This window comes from Acanthochromis polyacanthus, chromosome 23 (assembly GCF_021347895.1).
Source record: "Acanthochromis polyacanthus isolate Apoly-LR-REF ecotype Palm Island chromosome 23, KAUST_Apoly_ChrSc, whole genome shotgun sequence".
In the NCBI taxonomy this organism is placed as follows: domain Eukaryota; kingdom Metazoa; phylum Chordata; class Actinopteri; family Pomacentridae; genus Acanthochromis; species Acanthochromis polyacanthus.
Window position 1 is genome coordinate 15,073,911 of NC_067135.1, and position 17,928 is coordinate 15,091,838.

Here is a 17,928-nt window from a genome sequence, read left to right on the forward strand (position 1 = left end):
ATTCTAATCTCAGGATGCCAAAGTAAATCCCTGTGCTTAAAGAATTTGTGTGATTTGTGTCTTTAGTCATAAAGCTGTTGATTGCTGCGTGAACACAGAACAGCAAGCGAGAGGTATGAAATTGATTTGAAGCAGCAAGATGTAAAGCTCAAATTAGCTTTATCAAAAGCAGTTTATTCTCTAAATGACGATGCACATGATGATTGTGAATGATTAGTGCCGTCATCTTACAGCAAGAAGGTTCCTGGGTCCAACCAGTCGATCAGTTGGGTCTTTCCTGCGTGGACTTGACATGTTTTCCCTGCGTCTCTGGGTACTTTTACTATGACTGCTCTGACTTCCTCCCACAGTCCAAAGACATGCTTAGGTTAACTGATGACTCTAATTTGGTCGTAGTGTGTGACTGTATCACATGACTGTGAGCATGTTTCTTTGTGGTAGCATTGCAATCGACTGGCAGCCCGTTCAGTATCAGCCTGGATAGGTTCCTGCTACCAGTGAGCATCTACAGGCTAAAGCAGGTGCAGTTGAATGGATAGACAGAAATAATGAAATTAGTGAAAAGCACCATTTGTAAAAGTTCAAATCTGCATGTTTGAGTGGCTTGGTATGACCATCACATATTCCCACACTTGGTCAAACAGGAATTTTGCATCTAAACAGCTTAACATATACAATAAGTACCTAAATTGCTCAGAAACCTTTAAACCCTTTATCGTATATTTTAAAACTAATGTGCAAAGTCCATTTACTAGGGAAAATATAGTAGAGCTGCTACTATCCAAGTGAGCTTTGAATATTAAATCAATGTGGAAAATACAAAAAGAGAGTATTTCATCTAAAAAGTATGTGCCCAACAACCTACTTTTAAAAGAACCATGGCTTCAACGGCACAGTCGCCTGGTGGAAACACACTTTTTCCAGTGAGATCAAGAAACCACTGTTTTCAAATGGTCTTCATAGTCGACTATGGAGGTTGAACACAGCCCACTAAAGCTGCTGACAGTCATTCCTGTGCCTGCTGATGCCTCTCTACACCTTTAACCCTACCAGCAGAGTATTACTCTTCAAAGCCTCCTCACTACTCCTTTCTGAATCGCACATTTTACATTTTTCTCCTCGCCTCTCCACCTTGCCACTTTCTCTGACCCTACCCCCTCGCCTTTCATTTATCGCTTTCACACACACACACACACACACACACACACACACACACACACACACACACACACACACACACACACACACACTCACACTCACAGAGCTCAATAAAGCTGTTGTCAGCAGCGCCTATCAATCACCGAGCAGTATTTTAAGTAAGAGGGAATCTGTGTGTAGGTGTGTGCGCATTTATGTGTGAACGTGCACTCAGTGGAAAGAACAGAGTGTGAGGTTAAGAGAGTGAGCATGCTGTGTGCAGGAAAGTGTGTGTTCACAAGCATTTGTGTGTATGTGTGTATATCTGAGTGGTCAAAGAGGGTAAAGTTGCAGATATTTTTGCAGGCAAGTTTTAAGCATTTTTTCCACGTGTTAAGAAAAAGAGGTACAGAATCAATCGGATATTTGAGATCCTATTTGGAGTATTTGCTGTGAAGGCGAGCCTGTCGAGATATAAATTAAATCCTTTTGTTGTTGCATATCTGACAGCCAGATGATTCCTTCTTTTTATGTTAAAAGACAAAACAAAGCCCACCCTGGAGATCTGATGTAGTTTTTGCAGCTAGAGAAAGCTAGATCCACTCTGATGGGACCTGCTGAAAAATTCTACAAAGGCCTGGCAGTCGTTCATCTCACACATCAGGAACTGTAAACATCTTGAAGATAACTTTGCCTGAACTTGAGTATTGCTAAATTGTGCAGCAAGTTTGATAGTAATATATCTCTTGTGATGATATGAGGTGCACTGTTCTATTTAACTTGCATAAATTTAACATTTTCCCCTGTAAATTTTTTTTCATTACATTAATCTGCTCATTTTGTTCTGTTTTGGAGAGGATAATAGAATTGTTGTTTTGTTTGCTTGGTTGACTTTTGCATCAGTTGTGCATGTTGGACTTCTAGGTGACATTTTAACTCATATTTCTGAAGGTAAAAACACTTCAGTAATAAAGTAATATTTTAATCATTCTGAAAGAGCTGAGATGGAATTAATCTAATTTTTAGGGCTGGCCCGAATAGTGGTTTCTGGCCTCCGAATATTCGGGCCCTAATAAAGATGAATATCCGAATATTCGTTCCGCCCCGTAACGTCAGATGGGGGGGGGGGGAGGTGCGGTAGTGGCGGCAGCGGCGGCTTGTGACACAGACGGCCCGAAAATTAGGACCCTTTTTCATTTTTAGGAAGTTCTGGCCAACATTTTCTGATGACAGATTGAACCCAGTGTAAATCGACCTTCGTTGCCTTCGTTTTGCCTTCAGCAGAGGTCTTCGGCATCTTGTCTTGTGTTTATGCACCGAAGTGAAGCGCGACGTCAGAGTCGGCAGCCACCCGGCCATTCGGGTGGTGTTTACAAACACGAATGGAGGAGCCGAAATGAGCCGAAGAACACGGCGGGATGAGCCAAAGGGGGCCGAAGGCGCAGGGAAGAGACGAGCTCCGAATATTTTCGTCTGGGGGGAGGAGGGAGTGATCACATAGACATATGTGTATATGTTATAGACATATGTGTATATGCTTATGTGATCACAGGACGAGATGAGCCGATAAGTGCCGATGTGGGCCGAAGGCGGAGGGAAGACAGTAACGCGGCATATTCTTTCCGCCCGGTAACGTCCGACAGGGGGTGGAGGGGGGGAATATTCGGATACCAAATTAATATCCGGATAGTGCTGTAGCGAACGAATATCCGGATATTCGGGACATTTGGGTCCAGCCCTACTAATTTTGGTTGTACTTGGTGCACAGACATCACGTTAACTGTCCTTATCCACAGAAGTCAATATGTCTGCTGTGAAAAAATGTATGTTTGGGTAAAATGGCAGTTTTGGAGGTCAGTTCAAGGAAAGTTTCAAACCTACAAGCATTGATAAAATCTGCGACTCTTATTGCGACATGTCTCAATAAATGTTTAACCATTCTTAGCAAGTGGTAGTGAGGCTATCGGTGCCAACTGAAATATCAGGTGCTACTGATTAGCTACACAAAGACAAAACTGCTATATTATCATAGTTTATCCAACAAATTAACGCCCACATCTCGAGTGTAAACTTCACAAAAGAATGAAGTCAAGTAAACATTTAAAAAGGTGTGGCATTAGATATGTTTCACTACATCACTACCTAAGTAGTGAAATCCACTCTTACAAACCAACAGCAGCTCCTGGAGACTCCCCGCTCGGTAGATCAGATTTTTATGACGGGACTCCTGTCTGCAGTCAGTAAACTAAAGTCCTTGTCTCAGTGGAGCAATCAACCATAGGAGTAAAGTGTAAAAAAAGACACAGTAAAGGGTTCGGAAGGCCGATGCGGAAATTACATTTGTGTCTGTCAAGGGGGTTTACTGACATCTGTGTTTTACAGAGCTAGGAAGTATAGATTGCCCTCTTCAGTGTAGCGTGCTGAGCTCTTTCCAATGCTTCATTCTTCTAAAAGGAGTGAAACCAAGGTGCAGGGGATAATTGAGACGTAACTGTTGCAAGTAGCAAGTGCATATTTTCTTTCGGCTCCGAGTTGAAAGACGAAAAATAGTATGTGGTAATTTCCCATCTGGCAAAGCGACTGCGTCCTGATGCATGGAACAGGAATGAAGAATACCTTTCAGTCAATTCCAGTTCTTTATCACGTTTTGATCTCACTGGCTTTTGCCATTTCCTCTTTCTTTCGAGAGGCATTTTCAAGCATTCAATCACGGCGTAAATCTCACATTCACATGCGTAGTGAAAGTACACTGAAAGATGTCAGGCACTAACCCTGATAAGTATCCACAACCACAGAGCCACAGTCATTTCCACTGAGAGCTTGGCTGAGTGCATAGTGGTGAAAGTGAAGGATTCGGGTATGTTTTCCGTTTCCAAACACAAAAGTAAACTGTTGATTCCACTGGTTTCAGATGTTGATCAGAAAATACACCTAACGAAACCATATTCTGGCACCAAAAGTCAGTCAAGAATATTTCTGTACATATGAGCGGGTTATGTTAAAACTTTAAATAGAAAGAAAAAGAAGACCACTGATCTACAATCACTTCTAAATTTAACATTGTAAAATCAGCACCTGAAGAGAAAATCTAGGACTGGTGTATAGACTTGCTCGAGCACACATATATTCACACATTTTAGGCTCAAGCACGCATTCCCTATTGTTCCCACCAGCCTCAATCACCTTATTTTCATTCTCTAGTTCTTTCTCTAACTGGATTCACTGGTTCTAGCCAGAGCAAAGCCCAGATATTTGACCGCAGCAGCTGTAGCCCGCAGGCCAAGTGGGACACTCTACAGCATCCAAACCAACACATACTATATACACTGACGTCGACTGGAGCATAACCTCGAGGCAGGAAAATCAGGCGTAACACAGAAAGAGAAGCGGAGACAAACTGCAGACAGATAGACATTAAAGAGAGAGACGCTGCAGATCACATGCTGAGGAAACAGAGACAGTGAAAAGCAGACAGCGTGAGTCAACCTACTATAATTACAAAAATTAGCAGCTCTTAGAGAAACCGAAAACTTAATTAACAACCTTTTAGCAATCCAGAGTAACTGATTTTTGTATATTTAAAGGCAGCAGAGCACAAATTCTCCCAATTCAACATGTTAAAATTGAATCCTTCCATTTTTTAACTCTTTATGACACAGGTTAATAGGTATGTTTGTGCTTTATTTCTCTGCATGTGCATTTTATCTACTACTCAAGGACTGAACTAGTAAAAGCAAACTGTGGTATTATATGAAAACCTCATTAAATTATGAGGCTGCCTAAACCCGTCTTCCAAACAATTTAGGAAAGTATGTTTCTTTGCTGTGAGAAAGGTATGAAACCTAAGCTCAGATTTTTCTGAGCTGGTGTCTTAATGTATAATGTCCCATTTAATGTGAGGGTTGAAGATCACCAATCTCCTCGGCAAAGATCTGAAGATGATAAAGAAGGCTAAAAAAAAGATCTGCTGAAGCATTACAGCACGTCTGTGGCTGCTGTAATGAATACTGATGGAACCAGGATGCTGGGAGAGTTGTTGGAGGAAACTTGTGATCTTGGATTGGGCCAGAAAAAAGCTGTGCTTTGTCAAATCCAGAGGTTTTGTTCCAAATGAGATATCCAGGGTTTGGAAAATCTATTGTAAAATAGTCCACGGCAAAAAGACGGAAACAAACTGTGGTTCTGTTTTAGAGACTGTATAATACTCACTTGATAAAAGGTTTTAGTTGACAAAATTACACTTCTGCAAAGACAACAGTGTGCTTTAGTAATAGACGGGCAATGTTTAAAGAAAAATATGAGAAAAAAAAGCCTGTGCACATCTCTGAGTGCTGCCACTGCTTCAAAGAGAACTTTGTTAGCATTTAATATCCAGACACTGCACATATTTGGGTCTCTTTCAACCTCTCCTGAGCTTTTCTGCACTATAGTGACCTGCAGATGCATCCAGTGCCATGACTGCTGAACTGAGCTGACCTCTTCGTGGCATATCTCTGCCCTACCTGGTCGTCTGTCCACACTTCCCCGCAGAAATGTGATAGAGAATTCAGAGAGTCAAAGTTATCAATAGATGGTGACAGCTGCTACAGCATAGAGGGAGTAGTTAAAGCACATCAAAGAAATGCATTCGACATGAGGTCAGAGCAATTCTAAATAATCCAATAAAATCAAGTCATAAAACATTAACTTTTGTGCATTGGTTGAAATTACATCACGGTTTTTCTATATCACATAAAACTAAAAAAGCAAATATCTGGCTCATTGGGGTTGGCTCCTGTTTTGCTGTCAGTTTGTCTACTCTCTCAATTTGCCAAAATCACTTTTAATCTTAATTTTTCCAACACAGATTCCTTTCTCCTTTTCTCCGCTGTTGATAAAAGTCAGCTATTTCACTTTATTTTCAATTTCTACATAGTTTGATTTTCGTTTTTCACTGGTCTTACATCAGCCCAGTCTGCTTGTCTACGTGTGAGATGCTGGAGAATGAGGAGGCCTCGGGGTTCTTCTAGACGTTCAGAGGTCGGAAAGTAGGCCCCTGCTTCTGGAAAATATTCGGTATCCATTTCAGAGAGGAGGGCAGGGGTGAGCAGACTGTGACAAGAGAAGGAGCAGGCCACTGTTAAGTAACAATGACTAATTCTGTTTATAGATTCAGACGTAGGAAGACAGCACAGTTTGACCAAGGAGACCCCAGGGGGTTGTAAAAATCTATTGAAAAAAAAGATTTAAAGAAATTGTGGTTCTATTTTAGAAAAAAAATAAACACACTACACAACACAAAATCCACTGTATTAGATTAATCAGATGAAACAATTAGTAGATTAATCATAATTAAATCAAATTAACTGTCAATCACCAGTTAAATGTGGATTAATAAATTAAGTTTAAGTAATTTTATGAACAAACATGATACATATTAATTCACAAAAGCTTAGATCTACTGCTTTTATGATTATTTTTAATCATTTTGGACAGTTGTTGAGATGAAATAAATATTCTGAACCTCCAGAAATTGTGATTTTCAATGCTGCTGATAATTAATATACCAAACAATTAGTTGGGAAACTAGTTGACAGAATAGCATTAAAAGTAAGTGTTAGTTGTAGCTAAATACACAAGGTTGAATCTATCCAAACTACAGGATGTTACATTCAGATGGTTTTGAATAATGAAATACACAGTGCAGCTCATTCCACGAAAAGCCAATGAAATGTTCAAAAATCACTTCAAAGCCCCAAGTCCTTCAAATCACAGTATTAACAATGACAACGCAGACAAAGAACAGCTCAGCCAAAGCATTTTGTGAGAAAAATTCTCCAAAGTTCCTCAGCGGAGCATATTTGAGGTTGAGGAACAAAGTTATGAAAGAAGAGAATGGAGAATACTTCTGTCAGAATGATTCAATATGAAAAGGCCCAGTGGAGCAGAACCTGAGGCTAATGCATTTCTTCCTCCAAAACCTAAAACACACAATCAGACACATGCACACAGCTAAGCACAAACAGTCATGTTGAGTCTGTTATGTCAATCACCATGACAGTGTCTGAGTTAGTTGCCAACTACGTCCTGATCGAGTGCCAGGTAAACACCCAGTAAAGTGTGTCTGTGTGTGGAAGACGCAGACTTGTTGATGCACTATTATAAAATTTGATTATTTTAAGGAGAAATGTCAGACTTCAGTATGATTTCAGGCCATTAACGTAAAGTATGCTATGGGCCGATGTCAGGAGTAATGTAGCTACAACTGAAATACATCATCCTCAACATTTTGAATCACTAAAAAATCTGGTAATCCCAGTTCATATCTGCTAGGTAACAGTCAAATCTTTCATATCACAAGAAAACATGCTAATGTTCTAATCACACGGGATTCGTATTAACTGGGGATCTCCGCTAATTTGTGAATTACCCTCCCACGGGATAAGCGAAGTCTGTATTTTACTCGAATTTACTGACATTACAGCCTGGATATGATGTTAAATCTGTGCACGTCACAACATCCACTGTTGATCGGTTTATAGACAGCTTGTGGTTCGGGTTAAAATGATCACCTTTAACATGGTATGTAGTCGTCATGGCAACAGTAAATACATCAAAGCAACAACATGACTTGAGAACAGCGGGCAGCGTTGTTGGGATAACAGGCCGCCAGGGCGTTTGTATTAACCTGTTGAAAGATATGCCCAGAAAAATGTTTGTTACTTTCATGCTGCTATGCATGTCATCCATCTCAGTATCCTCCCAAATTTCCCTCTTCTTGTTGATCTGATTTTGTAGTTTCTGCGAATGGTCCATAGGCCTGTTGTGTATCGGCTACTCCTGCATTTGCACCTAAAATGCCGTCAATAATTTCCCCCGCAGCCTCCGTAATTCAACTGGGAAAGAGGTAGAAAAAGGCATGCAATAAAAAAAAAAAACAACAACTAAACTTCCCACCAATCACTGACATGCAGATTCGTAAGGGACTGGTATTGACGTCCTAGTATTATCACAGGACGTCAGAGTATGGTGAAATATGGTAGGTAATTTGCAGCGGAATTTTTACTTTACAAATTACAGACATGGCGGATTCCCACGGGATTAAGATCACCAACATCCTCCGCAATTATTATGAATCACCATTGGTCCCAAGGTAGTACTAATCCCATGTGAATATGGTTTAAGACTGTAAAGATAGAAAAGAAATTGGAATCCTATTCTGCTTAACAAACAAGGTGTGTACTTTGCATCATTTGTGTGCGACATACTGGATCATTTATGGTGGGATTTTAAGCGAATGCAAGTCAAAATGGTACACATTTATACATACATATAGAAGCTACAGGATAATTTGCACATCTAAATGTTGCATTTAGTCAAGTTGGGGATCCTCTCCAAGCAGAAATTTGGCTGTCAGACTTCACCCTTTACAAAAACACGTCATGTTTACATTTCTTGGGTGGTCAATGACATTTTTACTCCACACCAACTTCAAGAGGCTGTAAAAACTTGAGATGAAAAGCAATGTGACCTGTGTTCATGATCCTGCCCTTACGTGGTGATAATTATTTCACAGATTAATGAGGTGCTCCACACAGCTACAGCAGAGACCTGCATCCCACTGCAGACTCAGCATATTTAAATCTCGTCTGTGAACGTTCCTGTCTGGCCTCAGCCTTATCAGGGATTTTCTGGCTGGTAGGTGCTCCGACCGTCTGTCTCACCCATCCCTGCCGGTGAACCTTTGATACTGAGGAGGAGGAGGAGGCAGAGGGGCTGAAGAAGCAGACGGACTGAGGGGGAGGAAATGATTCAGTGTGAGATGGCGGGAAGTGGCAGTTGCACAGACAGGAAGCAGTCTTTACTTATCATCTTATCATGTCTGGGTCCAGCCAATGGGACCGGATCAAAGAGATGCACCTTGCTTTCATTTGTTACAAAGGGCACTCATTTGCATTGGCTCTGCCACTGAAACTGCATTCATTTCCTTTATCCCTTCTAGTCTTTCCTGAGACACAGACTAATACTAAGCTACTGATGAGAATTCACTGAATGTTTAAAATTTGCTTTGTGACTCAGTCAGAGTAATAAAAAAAATGCTCCAGTGAGCAAATGTGTTTTTCTTAGAAATGAAAGTGCCCCTGAACTCACCCTGTCAAAGACAACATTTTCCAGTATTCAGGTGATGGATGGTCTTCATTTCCAATCTTAATTTGCTGGGCTCTACATCTCATTATTCAAAAATTCAAGCAAAAGCTCAGACTTCCAAACTTTGCCATCAAGCCTCCTTGCGTTTGTGTATTTCAGACGGGCCAAGAATGTACAGGAACCCCACAGTTCATCTCCACAGGCCAAATATAAGCGACTCATTTAATCTAATAGACATGTTTTGAAAAACAATACTGCATATTTTGGCAGTAATGCGTCAAAGCTGAAGACTATGACGTTCCCTGCCTCACAGTCAGCTGGGGAGGTCTGCGGCTGGAGAGGAGAAGATGACAGAAAGGCGAACAAATGAGAGAAACACCAACAATAGGGTCGACCCACTGGAATGAGATGTGGGCCTCAACAACGCAGCCAACAATATTTGTTTCGCTTGTTGTGGTTTGACAAGGCTTGTGAAAGAGCGAACGAAAAACTGCATGAAGTGTGATTGACAAAGTTCCTCCTCCAGCATCAACTTGGATTGTGCTAAACAAATGTTGGCTTGAAGTCAGGTTTTCAAACTAGAAAAACACTGGGATTATCGTCAAAAAGCTGTCAATTAAAGTACCAGTGGCATTATGCTTCATTTTCTGACTTGTGCTTAGAGATTTGGAAGCCGGTGAATCACTCGGTTTGAATTCAGAATAAAAACTAAAACAGCTCCACCACATTTCCTTGGGTCAGCTTTCAGAATTATGAACTCAGATGTCCTCAGTGGATGTTCGTTGGACTAAAACCCAAGAAGAAAAAAGGATTTAGCAAGATTTACGTCCGCCTTTCACATTTCTAGCCGTACTACATGCATACAGCCTGTCTATAAATGCGAGTGCACACATACATTCTCAAGCACGCAGTCTAGTCTACAGTCCATACGATGACCTCTCTGACTCACATATGATGACAACCATGTAAAGACATGCAGCTGTTCCACAAGCACTCTGTGTGCGTGAATCTGTGTGAATAATGAGCATGAATGTGTGCGTTTTCCTGAGCACACTGGGAACCACTGGGACTTTTCACTGAGGAAGAAGAGGGAAAGAACCTACCTGCTGGTCCAACTCATACAGATTTCAGCCCCAGAACCAAACACACTTCCTGGCTGAGCAGAAAGCTCCTTTTATGAAGTGGCTAACGCTGGTAAACTACTCTAATGTCTGTTTTGACCCAGATTGGGGCCAAGCGGTGCACAGCTAACCAACAGTCAGGTAAAAACATTACTGTGAATAACGACCCAAAGCTTTTTCTCCTCTTACTTCTGGCCTTCCACCCATCATCTCTCTTCACACGTTGCCCATCTGTCTGTGTCTTATGCAACCATGAGGGCAGACTGACATAGTGAGACCGCCAAACCCAGTTTAGTGCTCATATTTCTTTGCCAAAGCCAAGCAAGCCTGTTGACAGCAAGACAGGGTTTTGTCTGGCAATTTATGGCAACCCGTGAGGTGAATCTTCATGGTTTGAATAAACGATGAGACAAAATACAAATGATGGTGAAGATTTTTATCTGGATGGAATAGATTCAGTCATTTTTTTCCTTGTCTTTTTATAGCTGAAACTCGTATCCAATCCAAGCTTCAATAAAAGCAACAATGGAAAAAGCCATAATTCCTGGATCAACAAGATTACTAGAGAACCAAGAGAATAAAATGAAAGGCTCAGAGCCATACTGAATTGAAGACATTGGGTCATGTACAAGCAAATGCATGGAAAATAAAAAACACGAGACCTAAAAAACCAGGAAAATGGATTAACTTGTTCAGAGTAATTACATTAAATAGCGGGGAGTAGAAGATGATTCATTTAGGAGAAGGTGTTGTGAACTACTTCTTTCTCAGGTACAGTGAGCCTGTTATTCCTCAAGGGCCTGAAATCATTAACTAAAAGTCATTAGCTGCTGTCTACGGCAGTCATGGAAAGTGCTGGAAAACTACAGCAAACTTAGCGATGTCATCATGTACCTGGTTATCATGTCTGAAGTGAGGCTGAGGAGACACAGATCTTGCAATGAGGCACTGTGAATCACCATGACGAAGTGTTGCACATTTAATAAAATAAAAGTATTCAACATGACCCCCAACTGATGATTTCACACACATACAGACAAAATGAGGCTTTGTTAAATGTCAGTAGAGAGAAAACGGATGAGTTTTAAACCTCCAACTGCTGAGTTATGAAATGATTTAGAAGTGAGGACAATCCAGCTGTTGAGTTCTGAATCAGTCAACTTGTAAGTCTTGTTAACTTTGGCTTTGATCACATATTTTATGATTTATATCAGACAATATTTGTTACTGTGGAAACAGGCAGTCACAATGGCAACTGTACCAAAACTTCAAATAATATCCAGCTTCACAGACAAAGACTTTACCAGATAATTCTTTAGCGTCTGAAGCCCTTTTCTTATGGCAGAACTGAAGAGGCTTGTGTCCATGCATGACAATCATTTCCACTTCATGTTGCAATTGGCCAGATGTGCAGATACGTGAAGATAGACCTTCAATCTTGTTTTCTTCATTCTTTACACAACTACTTTGTGTGTGCAAATGAGTACAGAATGCTTTTGAGTAAAGGCTGTCCTAAAGGTTGCATCATCCACCAACATCTGACTATTTTCCAATATCGCCTCTCAGAACTGCTACAATCACTTTTGCTTTTATATGGTTGGATGACACATAAGCGTAAGATTGGTAAAGAATGACATCACTTAGTCACATGAGCACACATATTGTTTTGACAAATATCTTTTCATGCCATTAAAAAAACACAATTTGACAGAAAATCTCTGTAGACGTGAGAACACAAAAATGAAAACAAGGGCAGCAATAAGCGTTTTGGACCAGTCTCCATCAATGACACATCAAATTCCAGGGAAGAAAGTCATGTCTACAGAGATCAACTTCCCAAAAATTACATTCCTTCACAACTAAGCTGGGATCAATATTCCACACCATTTCACTTGGTAACTTACAGTTTTTACTAACTGTTTGGGTAGGTTTAGGCACCAAAACTACGTGGTTCGGTTCAGGAAAATATCACGCTTTGGTTGTCACCGTCATAACCACGATACATGTTAGAAGCTTGGTTAAGTTTAGGCACCAAAATTACACGGTCAGGTTACGGAAAATAGCGTGGTTTTGGGTTAAAATGCCACTCTTTCACAACATGTTTTCTGGGCTAGCACGGTGATGAGTGTTACTTCATCTAATATGCGACTGGTTGGTGAAAACATGTTGCTCAGAAATGTATTCCCTCTAAAAGCAACATTTCTCCTAAAATTCAATTGTGAAGGCTACTTAGCTGCATCAGAATGTAATTTTTAGAGGGCCAGATACACAAAAAACAGCTTTTAGAAGTGTTAAATTTAAAAAGAGTTTGAAAAAAATCTGTTTTAGTGACTTAAAATACATTTGCTTGTGGATGAGAGTACCACAATTCTGAATACTGAATACATTTTTTGCCATAAAGTAAGCCAAAAACTAAGAAACTCATGAATCAGAAATCCCTTTGGAACATACATACATAGATGCCTTAAACCTACTGTATGATGTATTGGGTGAAAAGAGCGACAGCAGAAGGACAGACAGCAGAAACCGAGGGAGACAGAGATGAAGAGAGCTGGAGGAGAGCCCTGTCTCTACATGCACGGCTGGTGGAAAAATGTCTCTCTTAATGGATCCCAGCTTTCTACAGCACTTAGAGCAGCCAAGACCCGCCAAGGGAATAAAATATGGCATTATTATTATTATACTGCAATTATCAATTATCCTCTCTCCTTTACTTTCACTGTTTCTTTCAAACACAGATGCTCACGTTCACACACATCGCATAGATTTATACGTACATGTAGTCCTCAGTTTCCCAGACATGAATACATGGGAGCATAAAAGCACAAATTAACTAATTACATGTACTCACACACACCCAGTTCAACACTCTGACACGCTGTTGCATCACAGTTTAGTCGGCGCATGATAAGCGGATACGCGCCGTGTAGATTAGTGTTAGCAGACTGTTCTTTTCACATAGCTGATGGAAAGAGACGATAAACCTCCTTTTTTCTTTTTCCAGTCAGATTCAGACAGATAATTAAAAAAAAAACAAAGATTAGGCAGTAAATCACCGACAGCCTTTTTTTCCCCAGCATCACTTCCTTGACCATGTGAAGACACAGTAAATGGCAGGCCAAATCTGTCAGGTATGGGATGACTTCTGGAGGACCAGTTGATGAGCTGCATCTCAGTCTGTATCTGCTAGGCTCATCTATCTTGACTGAAAAACCTCAGCTCTGTGTAGGCAGCACGTACCTTTCCCGTTACTCAGATCACTAAAGCCAGCCTACATGCTCTCATCATGCAGATGCTATACTGGGAAAAAAAATACAGGAGTGTTTGTTGGATGTGATTCGTGAATAACAGCGCAAAGTTCAATCCTTTCTGTTAAGCAGACTTTTAATCAATAACAGTCAACTCCAGAGCCTGAGCAGACATACGCCCTGCTTTTCTTAAAACCATCTTTGAATGATTCAGACTACGAAATCAGTTGATAAATCACCAAAAACATTTTGAGTGTTTCTGCATTATGATAAGGCACTAAAGTTCGCCCAGAAAGTCTTTTCTTTGTATTGTTCTGGTCTTTTGGTCTTTAGTAGCTGGGGCACAGCCAGCAGTCTGCTTATCAGCACTTAGCGAAGGAGGGTGAGCTGAAAACCTGTCCAGAGGGCCAAGCTTTCAGCGCTAAGCCGGAGGATTCAGTCCAAGGCTATTAGCTTTGAACAGGAATTGAGTGAAGAGTAAACCTGCCAAAATTCAGCTTACCTAGGTTTTTGTCTATAAAACTAAGCTGATGTGATTTTTTTATGAAATACAAAGTATTTCTGTAAAATGAGTATAAAAAAACATAGTTATGATGCTCAGAATGTAATCATTGTCAAAATGACACACTGTTTTTACTGAAGCCCACATCACCGATGATGATGCTGCAGCTGTGTGTGATCCATTTGACAGCTACTAGAATTGACTTTTTGGACATTTTTATGATTTAATGTGACAGTGACAGCAGAGAGAGAAAGAGAATAAGAGAATGACATGCAGCATGCTCAGGACATCTGTACCCACCTGGTATGCATCACAACCGCTAAGCTATCAGGTCATCCTATTAGCTTATTTTAGTGTGATAGCATTGGAATCTGTAAGTATGAGTCTGTTTTCTGCATAAAGTCATAACTTTTTTGGCATATTTTCTAACCTTCCATGATCTGTTCGTTTATCTGATTGCAAAGCTGTAAAAAGCAGCTTGCAGTGTTTCTTTACAAGTTTGCAGACCCCAAAAAGCACCTGTCCTGCTCTGATTGTATTGAAAATGCCAGTCTGTGCCCCACCATGCTCCAAACTGAAGGCAGATCTTATGCATGAGCTGAGCTGTGTGTTTATACAGAACCAGTCGCTCTACCACCAACACAGCTTTAACAGCTGGGCTGTTGGGACCTGACAAATGAACTGTGCCATATGTCCGGGGTGCATGTGTGTTTGAGCATTTGTGTGTGCGGCTGAATGTCAGACTCAAATCAACAAACCATAAACAAGCTAACATTCTGACCTCCTTGTAACCTCACATAACCCTTAAATCCCGGGTTCAACAACAGATTCAGACATACAGCCTGTAATGCTTCTGTTTATAAGAAAAGAGGCAAAAGAAGAAATCTTCCAGTAAGACCGAAACAATTCACCCAGAAAGTTTCATCTAAACGCACACACATCACATTAATTAAACTGAAAACGTCTTCACATGACATGTGTCTTGTTATCTGTTCCACGTCTTGGAATGTATCTCTCAGCTTTGTTTGAATACTACTGTTTGTATGCACCTCTGTGTGCCTCCGTCCATGCGTGTACTCACTCCTTCTGGTATTTTTATCACTGGAAACCCCTGAACAATTAGCCAGCAAGCGGCTTCCCCTCACTATCTGCTGGTGTGTAATTTAGAGGAAGCAGCAACAGAAAAGCCACACAGGGCCTCATTAACATCAGCCTCACTGTGCCACAATGACTCCCTGTGCACACACATACAGGTCACACATACAGCAACAAAAGCAAGCTTGCGTTCAATGTTGAGATGCAAAGAAAATGTGAAATCCAGCATTATAAGAGATGTAATGAGCTTTTATACACAGATGCAGGCGCACACATTCCTCCCAAACATCAATTAATCCATTAGTGTGACTCACCGCTGCCCTTTGGAAGGCTCCTTTTGTGTAGGTGCCCCCTCCTCTGTAGTTGATGGCCGGGATCTCCTGGTTGAACAAGGAGCACTTGTGCTGGTGGGACTTGGGCGCTGTGATGTGGTCCACCCTCGTCACTACATGGGTCTTGGATGAGAAGGTCACCAACGCTACCCGCGTGTTCTCCGGCGCGACAGGGAAGTCAGACAACATCTTGCGAACAAACCTCAACTCACTCAGGAAGTTATTGGCCCCCACGCTTGAAGACTCGTCCACCAGGAAGACCAGGTCCAAGCAGGAGCTTTTCTCACGTAGCTCACGGACATTTCGCTTGAACGCCTGGCCGAGGCGCTCCACTTTGCTCTCGGCGCTTTCTGACAGGTTGCCAGCTGACGACGAGGAGGATAGGGGTGACATCTGTCTGGATCGGCGAGGCTTCAGCTGCGTTTGGGATTGCTGTGCAGCCGGCCAAGCTGTGGTCCATACGTTCAGGATGCACAGGACCAGCAGACAAGTAGTCCATGATGGTGCTAAAGAGTACCTTTGACAAAACATAGTGACAGTCAGCACAGCACCTCTACTGATGAAGGAGTTTGTAGAAAAGAACGTGGATCCTCTTCTGGAGAGGAATTCAGTAAAGATAAATGTCTCCTATGCCTGCATCAGCGTCCAGAAACATAGCAGACAGCAACATCTCAGTGCACAGTTCCTCAAAAGCATAGCTACATGGAGATGAAGACTCATTCAAAATTTGCTTCAGTCCATCTGCTTCTTTCTCTCTCCAGTGGAAGAAAACTCTGGTCTGAAAATGTTGAGGCTTCCTTGCAAGGTGTCTGCCTGCCTGACCTTTCTACAGAAATAAATCTGGCTTAGTCTTTGCTCTTTGTACAGTCTGAACATGTAAATGAAGTGTTTAAGCCTTTAAAGACTCTGCAAAAAACATATACATTCTTTATCTTCTCCTGTCTGCCTGCCTGTTAGTCAATCTTGTAGTGCATCAGATCCAAAACCCCCCAAGCCTCTTCAGTCCTCTTTAGTCCCAGTGTGCTGCCCCTCAGGCTCCTGTTTGCCTATGTGACGCTCCTGCCTGCACCGTCAGCCAAGCTCCGAATGCTCGCTCCCCTCTTCTCCCCAAATCATTAAAAAAAACACACAGAGGAGGAGGGAGGAAAAAAGTTGAGAGACAGCGAGAGGTTGAGGGGAAAAAAGGGGGCTGTCCAGTCGTGGCGTGAAGTCATTTTTTTCCCCTTCATCTCTCCTCCTCTTTTCCTCTCACCTCCCCCTCTCTCCCTATCTCTTTCTGTCTCTCACCATTCCCTCTGCCCCCTCCTCTCTCTCTCTCTCTCTCTCTCTCTCCCTCTCTTTCTCTCCCTGTGGTTCTCTCCCTCTCTCATCCGGACAGTGGAGTGAGGTTCGATGTCAGTGCTGCGCCTTGCCTGTCAACTTGTCAGCATTCCCAAAGAAAACATCAGCAACAGGCGCCGTGATCAACTCCATATGTCCACACATGCACACACACCACGTACTTAAGACGGCATCAGAATAAGATCAAACTAAGTGAGAATGAAAGGTGGGGAAGAGGGAGCACAAGATAAGGCAGATCAAACCTTTGACAAGATAAAAAAAAAATGATATGACAGTTTGGTAGAGTTCAGGAGGAAGACTCAAATCTTGATCTGTATTATCTGTACTACAGTTAGGAAGCAGTTAAGTGTGCTCTGGATATGTGCTGTGCCAAATCATCACTCTTTTAGCAGCTATCATTTCCTCTCCCTCCTGCCCTCTCGTTCTCTCTTGTTCAAGACATAAAAAAGAGGAGGGAAGAAGTGTCCTCTACGCACTTTGGATCCGTCTATTTCTTCCTGCTCCACGGGGAATCGCGCACACTTTCACTGAGCCACTTTTTCGACATCTCTTCGGTCTCTCCCTCTTTCCCCTTCTCTCTCTCTCTGCCGTCCTGTTTTCCTTCAGCGATTTTATCTGTAACCAAAACAAAGGCAGCCGGTGTTACAGAGGCACACTGCGCCTATTAAAGCAAAGGCCGGAGATTTACAGCAAAGAGCCGCCTTCACAAGAAGCTGCAGAGGCTTGTGAAGAAGAAGAAAGAAACAGAGGGAAGGAGACAGGACAAGGAACAGAAAGAAAGAAATGAGGGAAGTGGTGACAAGAAGGAGAGAAGATAAAGACAAAGAGAAATGACAGATAGGTAGATGAAGAGATTGTGGCCACCCAAGCATTACTGCATGATTCTAAAACACTGTCCATTGGTCAAGGAAGGTTTTCCTCAAGATTTGTGACTGCAGGGAGTTTCACCTATTGAGACATAAGAGCATCACTGATGAGCAACTGGGTGATAAGATCTGACTCACAGCTGGCGTTTTAGTTCATTC

The 17,928-nt window shown here is 41.7% G+C and overlaps 1 protein-coding gene across 1 annotated transcript in view; it reads right to left on the bottom strand.

Moving 5' to 3' along the window:
• The window catches only part of svep1 (sushi, von Willebrand factor type A, EGF and pentraxin domain containing 1), a 102,134-nt gene extending 84,620 nt beyond the window's left edge, over positions 1 to 17,514 (bottom strand). Inside the window, 2 exon segments of the mRNA XM_022200765.2 lie at positions 15,545 to 16,079; positions 17,380 to 17,514. Of these exon segments, the coding sequence (XP_022056457.2) occupies positions 15,545 to 15,955 (411 nt within the window). The 5' untranslated portion in view covers positions 15,956 to 16,079; positions 17,380 to 17,514.
• Positions 17,515 to 17,928: the final 414 nt, after the last annotated feature.